The sequence below is a fragment of the Zonotrichia albicollis genome, chromosome 6 (assembly GCF_047830755.1).
Source record: "Zonotrichia albicollis isolate bZonAlb1 chromosome 6, bZonAlb1.hap1, whole genome shotgun sequence".
Lineage (NCBI taxonomy): Eukaryota > Metazoa > Chordata > Aves > Passeriformes > Passerellidae > Zonotrichia > Zonotrichia albicollis.
This window is the reverse complement of record NC_133824.1, coordinates 15,848,829-15,861,964: the sequence shown is the minus strand read 5'-3', so window position 1 is coordinate 15,861,964 and position 13,136 is coordinate 15,848,829. Positions and strand designations below refer to the sequence as shown.

The 13,136-nt window shown below is 45.9% G+C and overlaps 1 protein-coding gene across 3 annotated transcripts in view; it reads left to right on the top strand.

Moving 5' to 3' along the window:
- ESRRB (estrogen related receptor beta) overlaps window positions 1-13,136 on the top strand; it is a 133,210-nt gene that overhangs the window by 92,353 nt on the left and 27,721 nt on the right. For all 3 annotated transcript variants that reach the window (XM_005479778.4, XM_074542580.1, XM_074542579.1), the window contains one exon: window positions 2,992-3,108. In XM_005479778.4, the coding sequence (XP_005479835.2) occupies window positions 2,992-3,108 (117 nt within the window). The remainder of the gene's footprint in view (window positions 1-2,991; window positions 3,109-13,136) is intronic.

Sequence of the window (13,136 nt, the reverse complement as noted above, 5' to 3'; positions counted from 1 at the left end):
CATTTTCAAGGTAAATCTTGTGCCATGGCTTCGCTGAGGTTCTACCATTTTTTAAGATCAAATGTAAATATTTTCTAAGTAAAGGAAATCTCTCTAATAAGCAACAGCTCAAAGCAAGGCCTTGTCTATTGAATTATCCCCTTTTTCCCCCCTTTCTTCTGGGGCACATAATCTACAGTTCATGGCACACAGAGACTTGACTCACATTTTGCTGTTGCATGCAGAGTTGTCCATGTCTGTGTGCACCTTTGTGTGCTGACACTCTTCTGCAGGACTTTGCAGCATCCCCAGCTGCTGCAGTGAAGGGAAGCTCTTTCTGAGGCCCCTGTGCTGGCAGCTGGGCTGGTGATGTGACTGCCAGCCACTGGGAGGCTGTTGGAATTTCGATGAGTTAATCTCATCACTTTATCACAAGGCACTTACAGAAATTACAGGGCGCTGTGAGCAACTCAGTGTGCTGGCAGCCAGCCCCAGGACCCATAAAAGAAATTGAGACACAAAAAAAAAAAAAAAAAAAAAAAAAAAAAAAAAAAAAATCTGAGAACTCTGGTAAACTTTGGAAATGACAGGTTTTTTTCTGGTCGAGTTCTGCTTGGGTAATGCTGATTGTGCCTTCCCTAGTGATGCCCCTGCTTTCTGCAGTAATGGCAGGCATTGCCCCCAGCTGTGGCTCTCAATCTCTGCAGTGCACAGCTTCTTTTGGGGCGTGATATAAAGCTCCCAGTGCTTAGGCTCCTCTGAGGCTCCTTTAGCAATCACGATCCCAGCACAGATGTGTGTTTGAGAGCTGCTTGTTCGAGCTGCACAGGGAGTGTGTACATGGTAACCAGTACCTACACATCTCTCACACTCTCCCATGTAGTTGTGGTGTAGGATTTGTAGACTCTTTCCAGTCTATGCTTGCCAAAGGATCCAGGGAATAGAGGCATGGAGAAGCCTGGGGATCTGCTTGACACTATGGAGGGACCTTGAGCTTCCAGATGAGAGCTGTCACTGTCTGCCACTGCTATAAAGGCTCAGTGTCCCTCATGTAGTGTCAGTGTGTTAGGGGGCAAATTTTTGGCTTTTGGACCACATAACATGAAATCTAGCATCTCTCTAGAGCTCTGATCATGTCTTTGGTGAGACAGGTTGGCATTCAAACAAAGGCAAAAAAAAAGTGAGACTGTGTCTGAGATTTTTCCCAGGTTTGCTCCTGCTCTGTTCCTTCCTGTGTGGGGCACAGCAAGCATCTGATCATGAGATCAAGGCCACCATGTAATGTGCTGGAGCTCTGTGTCTAGAACAGGAATTGGTTTATTACCTTGAGATCTAGCTTGAATCTCAATTTCCAGCTCTCTGAGAATGTTGCTACATGGCTGGCTATTTAAATTCAGATGCTGCACAATGACGAAATACAGCCTGAGTGGAAGCAACTTGTGCAGCACACTCTGTTCTTGCTGACAAACTGCATTTGGGGGCAGATGAGCAGTGGTGAGAGGAATGGGGTGGCTGGGCTGAAGCTTAGGGGGAAGTTGCAAGTCTTAGGACAAAACAAGAAATGAGAGGAAGAATCTTTATAGCTAGTAGGCTGACCACCTAAAGGCTTTGGTGGTTGTGTGCTCCTGGAGTTTCACTCAGCATGGGCCAAGAATAATGAGATGAATCAAATGGTGCTTTCTTTATTTTGATTCCGTGCTCTGTTTTTCCACTCAGAAATCTAGGGGGCTTTCCAATAGCTTAGTGAACCCCAAGGTCTATTCACCACCTCCAGAGATTGATATGTTTCAGATTGTTGACCTTTATTTAGAGGAGGGAATGGTCTTGCCCAAAATACAAAAATCCATTACAAAAGTAGGAATAGAAATCAAGTCTTGTCCCAGTATTACTGAACTGTAAAGTATACTTCTAATCTGATGCTATAGAAAGTCCATATTGTGTGTTCTCTCAGCTCTTACCTACACTTCTCCCTACAGGTCTGACTGAACTCTCAAACCTCAGTTTCTTACTCTAAATCATTAAACCAGCTTTTCTATTGTTCCACTCATGTAGAGCTTAGGTACCTTTTTCAGTCCTGCCTGATTTACCAGTAACTAGACTGCCTTGTCATTGTCAATGCATCAGTGCCAAGTTTAGATTTCCAGTCCAGCTCCACAGCAAACATTGCCCAGCCCTCTTCAGAAACATCAGCTCAAAGTGAATGGCAGGATTCTGTTTGTTGTCTTCTAGTACTAAATAATTGTTGCCTTACACTGTGATCCAGCATAATTCCATTTACACCCTTTTATCAGATCCTTGCATCCATGTTGGTTATATTTTGGCTTATAATAAAATGCGATGTGATTAGAAATAAATTTGGGATGCTTCTTTCTCATTTTGTCTTACAGGCAGTGTTGAGGGGTGATCATAAATAAAAGGGAATGAGGAAAGTGGGAAGAGGGAAAGAATCCTATACAGAGGATGGGAGCAGGTGCACAAGGACTAATAAAGTAAAAATGTTAAGATTGCACAGAGAACTCATGTTCATTTTGCAGGACATGTTACCCACCTTTCTCAATGCAGACCTATTGCTTCCCTGCTACCTGTAGTATGCCAGCTGGCAGGAGGAAGCAAAGGAGAAACTGCTGTCCCTGAGCTCCCTGGTTACAAGAAAGCGCAGGTGACATCCATCCCACAGTCATGGAGCAAGACTGGCAGCAAGGGAAATTCTAGTAATGTCTGAGCTGCTCCCAGTCTCTTCTCTGGACTTCAGGGAACAGTGCAGGTTTCAAGGGGTGCAGCACAAGGGATGACAACGTGCCTGGAGGATACGTGCCTGAAAGCCCAGCACTGCAGTCATCCCCTTGGCTGGGTCAGCAGGGTAGAGTCCCAGAGGATGTGTGTGTAAGTGAATGAGCAAACATGCAACATTTACAGACTGATGGTGGTGGAAATATCTGGGCACTGCAGACTGTCGCTGCATCCATGGGGAGAACATGATTCCTGGGTGACCATGTCTGTGTTTGCTTTCAGGGAATATTGAGTACAGCTGCCCGGCCACCAATGAGTGTGAGATCACGAAACGGAGGCGCAAGTCCTGTCAGGCCTGTCGCTTCATGAAATGCCTCAAAGTGGGGATGCTAAAAGAAGGTAAGACAGAGACAGAATGAAAATTTTTCTCTGTCTCGACAGTGCCTGGGATTCCAGACATTACAGAATCTCCCAGGCTAACTACATGCTTGGCCTCTTTGTGTTTCTGAATGTATCTTTCTACAGGCTTTGTTAGAGAGTCAGGATGGGCAGTGACCAAGAAGGCAGTCCCGAGAAGACAGTGGTTCTAGTCAGTGCTCTCATGCTCTGTTATTAAATAACTGGAAACTGGTGGTGCCAGACCCTTTCCTTTCCCAAAGGAACCCTGGGCTGGAGGATGTTTCTCTTCTTGCACTCTAGTAATTTTTTGGTGTTGAGGAGAAGAGGCTCTCATGGCTAGGTTGGCAGCTCTTCATAAGGGAAGGATGGAGTTAATGCATAGCTGTGGCACAGTGTGCAATGAAAGTCTGCCTGCATTACCACTCAGGAGACTTTCTGAAGATGGTTGGTAGCACAGGTTTGTCTGGGAGCTGTGGGTCCTCTGCCCTGCATACTCAGTCTGAGTTTTGCTCAGCCTATTGATCTGTTCAGCACTCTTTGAGCAGTGTTCAGCTTCTCTCCTGTGCTGTTTTTCCTCCCACACCCCCCTTTTCAATCCTTGTCCATTCAAGAGGAACCACAGGGAATTCAGTGGCAATTAAACACATTCTTATGGATTGACTTTAAAGGTTTGTTTCCCTTGGGTCCCTCTGGGAAAGGTAGTGAGGGGAGGAGGGGAAGGAAGGAGAAGCACTGCACATAGCCCTCTGCATCACTCTGCCAGCAGAGCGAGATCCTCTCAGCTTAACCACAAGAAACAGCTGCTGGCTGTGGTTATGCATGAGTCCTGTGTGCTGGAGCCAAGACGCCAGCATACAACTTTCTTTCAGGTCATAACATCACAGCAGCTGGTAGTAAATTGTACAATGTCAGTTGAGTGTGTATTGCTTCTCACTAGAGCTCTCTCATTTTTTGAGAGGCAGGTTGATGGCAGCCAGTGTTGTTAAGAATGTGGATTAGACATTAAACCCATTTTGTTCTTTGATGGATGTGTAGTTTCTGTGGTTAAATATCTTTCTTCTAGAGCATACCAGTTACCACAGGAGGAGATGCAAGCTTCTGCAGTTCGGCCCTTCCTGACCTAGGTGTAGAGGTGGTAGACTCAGAGCATCTTGATTTCCTACTGGGAGGGAGGCACCTACTTTGTAGTTAGAGACCACTGGAAACTTGCTTCTCTTCATGTGGTAGTTCAGGGAGGGGATGTATCCCACTATCCACTAAAGCCAATATACACTGGTGACACTTGCTTTAGTGGCAGCACAGGTTGTTAATGCACTGTAGCCTATTCATATGAATCCCACAAAACAACCTTAAACGCCTGTAGTGGCTCCAGGCATTCTGCAGAGCAGCTGCACAGGTTCAGGCTTGTTGGCTGCCAGTGTCTGTGCTGCCCTGCTTCTGAGCACTTGAGCCTCTTGCAGCTGGCAGCTGGGGAGCAGTCACAGGAGGCAGTGCTGGTATGCTGGCTGTGTGCTCAGGGCATCTCTGCTTCCAGTTCCGGGAGTTCAGCACTGTTCAGAGCAGGGTCCTGTGAAGGGTTTTATGTCTTAGCCTCCAAGTTCTGTGAAAACAGTTAACTCCTTCCAGACCAGAGTTAGTCTGGAAAGCAGTGTAAATTCACTCACACTGTGCTGTGCCTGAACTCCCAAACCCTGTGGGATACTATCCGTGGCAAACTGAAATTTGACTCTATGGCTGCTTTTGTGCTGAAGTGTATTTAGTTATTCATATAGGGATTGATCAGGCATCATTAAAGTCACTGGGGAAGGGTGGTTTGCTATTGATGTTAGTGTATCTATGATCCTGCCCATCATATTTAAAGCTGTGGAAAATACAGCATAAAGATTTATTGATAGCAATGGGATACAAGAGCACATGATAATATCAAGAAGAGCAGAGGAGACTACCCTAGCAATCTGCAAATAGGGATCCTGTGTCCTAACAGAGAGTGGTCAAGTGATGTTGGGCAGGCATCTTTTTTTCTTTCTTTTGCTCAGTATCCCAAGCTGAGAAATAAGGGTCATACTGCTTTGCTTTGCAAAATAATTGTGAGGACCAATTAGTTAACTTTATGTGAAGCTTGGTGGAAGCACAAAGTATTAGTGTACAGAATTCAATCAATACACATCTTTAAAAGCCAAATCCAAGAAGGGAGAAAAATGGTGTCACACGATTTGGTCTCCACAGAGCCAAGAGTTTCTAGAAAGAACAAATCCATAATTGTTTGAATTGCTCAAAATGCAGAATTGACAAGGGATTTCAGATTAGAAAAGGTTCAATGGTCTTTTCCATCTCTGATCTGTCATCCTGTTAGCTCATCCATCCCTTTTCTCTGCCAAGGCACGAGTGTTCCCAACTGTACCATTCTAGTTGTTTAACTGTTTTTAAGAATCCCTGATGTTTTGGTTTCTCCAGAGAGTCTATTCTGCAGTCTCCAAACTCTCATTAGGACAAGATGTCTCTTGATGGTTCTTTGTCCTGCTTGATTATCAAAAATTTGGAGGAAAGCAGTCTTTTGGTTAAAGGCAAGATCTAGAAATCCGTTCTCCTCTTCAGTTTTCCCTTTGATGTCCTTGGGCAGGCCACTGGGCTTGTAACTCAGTGGGGATGTTTCTGGGCAAAGAAACTATGCTTTTGCTCAAGAAGAATATGATATTCCATTAGTAATTAGTTAAGGGCTTCATGATTTCTTCTCATTTTCCTGATTATTGTTACCATACATTATGCCATCTCCTGCCTGCTGGGCATGTGGTGTTACCTTGTTCTAGAAGCAGAAGGCAACAGTACTCAAAAACGGCAAAAAACAAATAACCATGACTTCAAGGTCTGCTTTGCACTTGAAATGTTCAGCTTGATGCTGCAGGAGACTTGAATCGTCCACTTGGAGACTGCATATAAGGGTCACCAGACATCTCTTCTCCCTGCGTAGGCTGCAGCTGGGCAGAAAGCTGTGAATGCAGCCCTTTAAGATCCAGGGAGACTGGCCCTGACACAGACGTGCAGGTTATTCAGGCAATGCCGAGTGAATGAGGATCAGGGCAGGAAGAGAGCCAATGGAGCAATCAATAGGTGTCTCAGATATCCAGGCCACTTTCTTTTAGAGAGCTCTGATCAATGTATTGCAACAAGGGAACTGCACGGACACCAGAGCTTTGCTGTCTCAGGTTCTCCTGGTGTGGTGCTGCAGAGCAGGCAAGTCTCACTGGGGAAAGTGGCAAGCAGAAAGCTCTGCCCATGGAGCCCAGCTGGCTCAAATGTCTGAAGTGTTGGCCTGTCTGGCTCTCTGTCTCTCACTTTCCTCTTCCATCTGGAGTGTGCCCCCAGGGAGCATTAATTAGCCTTGCTGGCTCTATAGGAACCTACTGAATCTCAAGTCCAGCATTCCAGCAGATTCCAGTCCCAGTGTTCATGTAGGTATGCACTGTTCCCAGAAAATCTGTGCTCTGCTGCTCTTTGCCTTGCTGCACCACCAGCCTGCAGGCAGTGGAGATGGGCATCTTCACAGCTTTGTCCAGTAGAATTGCATGTCCCTCTGCTCTGCAAAAATCAGGGAAACCAGTGATACTGCTCACCCCAAATGGGGAAGATTATGTCTGGTGTAGGGGGATGGCCAGTGCAGGAAAACTGTGCCCTGCAATTTGCAGCGGAGAGGCATTGTGCAGAGCTGGGAATCCTGGGCTTTGTCCAGCCCACGGCCTCTCTTTGCTCCCGTTGCTGTCTCTCTTGGGCCTCCAATGACTAAGTGTAGTTCTTTAACTGTGGGCCCTACAGAGTAGATCTAGATCTTCCTGGATTTCTGGAATGATAGACAGAGAAATTTCAGCAGTTTAGCTGCTCAAAACTCTTCTAAAATCTCAGTATACCTTGTAAGTTTTAGAAGAATATACCTTTGCCATTCATGCTCTAGCCACCCATAACCTTTCTGTTGTACAGCAATTTGTTTGTCTTCAAGAGGCAGATGTAATTTCAGATGGCACAATGCTTGTGTATGTGGGCTTAGAGGTTTCATTTTGGACCTTGATTGGCTGGTTAAACATGGCCTCACAACTTTGCCCTCCACACCTCTGCTGCCTCTCTGAACCTGGGGCACCCCAAGTCCTCCAGAATCTGTGGCAACTCCTCTTCTCTGACCTTGGTATCCATGGGCCTGTTTCTTCTGTATTTTCTCGTGCCTCTCCCTCAGCTTCTACCCCTTGTTGAATTTGTTATCACCGAGGCACCACCAGCATTGCTGAGCTTTGGGCAGTGGTGGGCCCATTTTGGAGCTGTCTGGAATGGACATAGGGGCAGGTTCTGATGTCTTCTCACAGAAACCACCCCTGCAGTCTCCTGCTGCAAAAACCTCTTCACATAAATGCAGTACTACCCATGAAAGGGAAATTATCTGAGATCATCAGAAGAGGGATGGGGATAACAGGTGAATTGCAATGAATCATAGCCTCTCATTATAGAACTCATCTTTGGCTGGAAATGAGTATCAGACATATCAAACCATGCCACACCAAAGAGAATAGACTGGCTGTTGTCTGGCTGTTTGGCTCTTTCTCTTGTGGAAGTTCTGCAGAACTTTTTCTTCAAAGGATTGTATTGTTTCTAAAGCTATGTTGTTCCCTGTTCTGTGCTGGCACATCTGCAGAGACTCAAATAGAGCATAAACAGTTCTGAAAAGGAAGCAAAGCTGGGTCATGAAATGCTTTTCATGAAGTGCATGCACACGCAATTGTGTCACATCACAGCAGAAAACCACACAGCAAAGAAAATGTCTGTAAAAAAATCTCATCCAGGTATTGAAATGCCATTGATTATTCCCTCAGCCTGTCTTATTTTCCTTCTTAATGGAAGTAATGTATGTTATGTTGCTGAAGTTCTCCTCTGCTCCCTGCCAGTGCTGAGACTTGTCTCCTCAGAGTCCTGCTCATGACTGAGTCCTAAGTGCAACTTTCTGGGATGTATGAGTAGCTTCTGCCCATTTTCTTGCAGACATCACTGACTGGCTTCCAAGAAAGAGGGCAAAGACTGAAAGGGCCCTGGGGATGTGTCCAGTGATAGACCAGGTATACCTTATTTCAGAAAGTAGAAGATAGGAGTTTGCAGGACTACATGCACTGCTCATGCTAAAAGCAGGAGTGGGGCTCCTCAGACAGGAAACCTGCCCTGTATGAGGTGTTTTACCCCACTCTCAATGTCTTTGAAGGTAAGTTGTCCTCAGGCCTTGCCTCCTGGCTCTCAAGAATCACTCTTGTGTGGTGAGGGTGAAGTCTACAAATAAAAGGAAGGAAGGTAGAAGGATATGTAATCTTGATCTGGATGCACAAAAGGGAGGCTTTTTAACAGCAAGGGAGAAGTTAGGCAATTATCCAGTAAAGACATGTGATTTATCTCATCTGCATGGCTCTCTTTCCTCCCAAAACTGTTATGCTGTAGTAAGCTCAGGTAAAACCATTCCTTGCCCCGGTTTTGTTCCTTTGCTCCCTATGCATTTCAATAAGAAGTGCTAGAGAACATTCAAAAATTGAATTCAACAGGGAACCCAAATGCTTTGCTACAAATCTCCCAAGCTCTTGGATACGACTCCTATCTGTCTAATATAATTTCTGATGTAAAGTTTGCTGGCATGTGTGGATACTGACACTGCAGCACCAGGCAGTGAAACGGGCAAGAGAAATGTACAGAAAAGTCATAAAGTTCATTCAGCTCGTCTTCCTGTTCCCTTTTCCTTCCTCTCCCTGGTGTCTTTGGGAATACCCTGCCTCCCAGAAACTTGCAATAACCTGGTAACCCTTGTGTTATCTAGTGCTGCATCTCTGTGAATGCTGAAGGGATCCCCACTTGCAAGATAATGAGACTGTAATCTCCAAATTTCAGAAGCAGCTGTCTCTTAAATGCATTTCCTCTTCAAGACCCTGGCTGATTAGGAAACCCTGTACTCAGTGGAATTGCCCTGGCATTTATTCCTAACTCTTCAGTTTCCCTTACCAGCTGCTGATATCATAAATTTTTCACAAGGAATCAAATCTGTCATCCTGGACAGACATGGCTGTGTGATGTTGTAAATTTGATGCGGTCATGTCGTATCTGAGCAAGGGATTCCAAGCACTGGCAACTTCAAACCGCTTCCACTTACAACTTTGCCTTCATCTTCTACGAAACTCCAGATAACTGAATCAACAGCAGCACTCCCTTTCGGCAATGTAACCAAATGGAGGGTGTTTAATTTCTGTTTTCATGTGAAAGAATCTCTCAATGGAGCAAAGTGCTTCCAGCAGCCTCTCCCTCCTGCCCCCATTCCCGCTTCCAGACCATGTGTTCTTGAAAAGATATTTGATTTCAGTGAAAGCTCAGCTGACATCCCTGCAATATGCTTGGGCTCTTGCTTTGCGCTTCCTGGGAAGGATGAGGGCTCCTCCGGGGACCCTGGGTAATTGGGTTAGTGGCCAGCTCATGTCAGGAAATTAAAAGGTAGTCCCGATCAGGTTGCTGCTGTGTGCAATTTAATGGCTTTGTATTTATAGAGTATTCTGCCTCCAGCCGCTGCCAGATATATCACTATTGGAGGTACCCAAATGAAAAATGAGAATGAAAAAATGATTTTTCTTTCTCTAAAATATCTTTGTGCTTAAAAACAGACAGGCAAACTCCTGTCCTTTGAAATGGGATCTCTGGGAGCAGTGAGTGGCATCTTGATGACTCTATCTTCCACACCCAACTATTTTCCAAGGCATAAATTGAGCATTTGCAATGTTCCTGGAGCGGAGTTGTGACAGAGAGCATGTGCTGCCTTTGGCAGGTTGATGGTAATTCTCCAAAGAGGAGGCTTCCAGCAGATGGACTGCTCACAAATTGTACATTGGGCTGAGTGCACTTGGTGTCTGTTTTCTGGACATAAAAATGGCACATCCAGGACCATCCCTACACCTTCTCCCTTATCTAATGGATTATGAATCTGTTCAATTTGTTTCCTCTCATTAATTTTGAATTTTGTGGTTCTTACCACACCTAACTAGATCTCCATTCTTTTAAACATTGAAGTCCAGGTTCCATCAATATACATCTAGGTGGGTTCAGAGAGGCATCACCCCTACATAGGTTTATAATAAATACTTTGTGTATTTTGTCACCAAAACTGTGCTTAGGGCTCTTATAATATGAACAGAAAAGAGGAAGTAGATACAAACTGCAGCAACCATCCTGGGATTTTTAGAACCCAGTCATCGTCCTAGAAGCTTTTAGGCAGTTCTGACAACACAGCAGGTAAGATTCTTCAGTGTAAGCAAGAATGGGATGGGACTGAATATATGCCCCCACTGTTCTACAGCAACTTTGGGCATGTGCCTCTGATAACCTGTGTGCACCAGTGATTCAGCTCTGCTGAGATTCTCAATCCCTTTCCCTGACTCACCTTTGAAGGCTGTGCCAGCTCTTGACCTGCAGGGTATCCTGAGAGGGACTTTATTCAGAACTTCCTGGCACAACTGTGCCAATTTAGGAATTCAATAAGAAGTGGACAGTAGTTCTTAGCATTAGAAAAGCCACTGCTGAGGTGAGGACTTGAGGAGATGCTTCAAGGCTCAAGCAGAGCTGCTGTTAGAGGCTGGACAAAGCAGAGCATGCTGTGTAGGTGGGTCTAACTCCTGTCCTCTGTGGATCTCCACCACAAGTAGACCTCTTTCCATGTAGTGGTGGGGGCTTCTCCATTGGGTCACTTATAAAAAATTGTTCTTGATCCATATTTATGCTCTTCTACCTGTTCCAAAATCTGCTCCACTGAAATTTGCCTTTGAGGCCCTTGTTATTTCCTGAGTTTCCAGAGAGAGCAAAGTGGGGGGAATAAAGTCAGAGGGGCTCAGCAGGGGAAGGAAGATGTACATTTGAGAGACAGCAGTGGCTGGTGCTGCAGACAGCCCTGCAGAGCTGGCAGCCATGCAGCTGCCACTGGCAGAGGAGAAGGACTGGTCTGAAGCTATGTGGGTTCCACCTGGCTCTGTATGCTTTAGACCAACCATTTGGGACATGCTGCTTGTGTTTCTGTGTGTGAGGAGCTGACACCTTGTGTCACTGCTCCAAGGCATCTGGGAGCCTCTGGCACTAGGTATCATCAGGTATCACAGGGCTAACCTGTCTCTCTGCATCCAGGGACTCTTCAGTCAGCCTGACAGTGAAGAAACTTTCCTACCTGACTAACATAACCCTGAAACCATCAAAGCTGGAAGAGGCTGCAGCATCCTACTTGAACTGGTCTAATTTCTCTGTAGGCTCTTGAAACACAGGAGATGGATTTTCATCTCCACTTCCCCTCATCCCCAAGATAGTTCTTCACCCTCTCTTTCCAAGTGTAATTTCCAGGTTTGGTCACCTGCACCAGCCTAGTCACTAGGTCCTTCTGGTGGTGCTGATTTGTGACCCTCAAGGTGCTTTTCTGTATTTCAGATGAGTTGGGTAATCACATCAGTCACCTACCAAAAGACTCTCTAGGGGCTGGCCTCTTTTTGCCGCAATGTTAGAGCCTAATAGTACAAAGGGATCTTTTCTCATTCCCGAGCTGGAGTCTGAGTAACAGAAGAGAGCCTAGTCAGTTTGCAGCCCCTCCATTCCTGTTAGGCAGAGATGCTTTTCACTGTAGTCTATTTCTTTCTCCATCTTGGCAGACCTGACTTTTAATGGTGATCTCTGGTTTCTGTTTCCTTGATAGGCTTCCTCCTGGCTCAACTCATCCCATTACCACTTGCTGTTGTCTCTCCTGAAGTTCTGAGCAGAAAGCAAGATGGAAATTTTGTAGGAGACACTTTGGATACAACCCTTCTCCCTTCCTTTCTTCTCTGCTTTTAGCCTATACTAGCTTCCTTGGACAGTACCAACCCATGTATTTTAGACTGCAGCTCCTGTAGACAGGTGCTCTGCTAGCTACAGAGCACCACCCCAGCTCAGACCCTGGGAGAGCAGTGTGGAAACTGCAGCTCAGGGATTGGGTGGGCAGTGGACACAGAACCTGGCTAGTGTGTCAGGGAAGCTCAGCAAAATCTGAGCATGCCCTTTTGCTTCCTGGCCAGCACTTGCCCTGTGTTCCCTTTGGTTGTGTCCTTCTTGGTCTAGACACATATTGTACCATGCAAACTCTGTAGCTTGGCTCGTCTGTTAGCTCTTTTGGCAAGATAGATCTTTCTGTTCCTATCAATCCATGGCCATGTGATAGGACTCGATGGAAAGTGAGGTGAGGCTGGTAATTTGACACGACAGCTGATATTGGGCCTTGACTGCATTTCCCACTGGCCAGGGCTTAGTTTCACCGAGCTTTTAAGGGTATTTTTAGTCCCCAGAAAATAAAAGAGAAACTAAACCTGACTCTGTGTGCTGTCGCCTCTGCCTACTCGGCTATTTTTACTTCCGACAGTCTCGGCCTGGGTCCAACTTTTAAAAAAAGATGGAATTATTTTACTTCCATTAAGAAAAATACCCCAAGGCCTGATGTTATCAAGTCGGTAAGGGGACATCTGATCCCAAAGTTGTTGGGCAGACGTCTCTCCAAGGGGCACGTCAGAGAAGTGCAGGGAGCTGAACGATCAGCAGATCAGCTCTCCCACTGCAGAGGCTTGGTGCTGGCACAGACCTCCCTGCCAGAGTGCTTGGAACACGAGTGGCACCCACAGGACACTTAGAAAACTGACATCCCTGCCCCGGCAGGATGCTGAGCTGAGAAGTCCTGCACAAGTCCTGGCCCTGCCCTCCTCCCTGCAAGGTCAGAGGGGCTTGGGCAGGCAGGGGAGCAGAGAACAAGCTGTGGGGGAGCTGGAACTCAACTCCTGGGGCACACACCAGGGTCAGCTCCATAGCTAGGTCAGATGAGGAGGACTTTTATGCAGCATCTCTCAAAAGGTAACAAAATTGAATGAACAGCAGCAGTTTATTGCCATACAGGGGAATGGGAGGATAGGGCATGTTTCCAGAATAGATAGCCTTAATTTGAAGGAACTGCCATCAAGGTAAGTTATCAA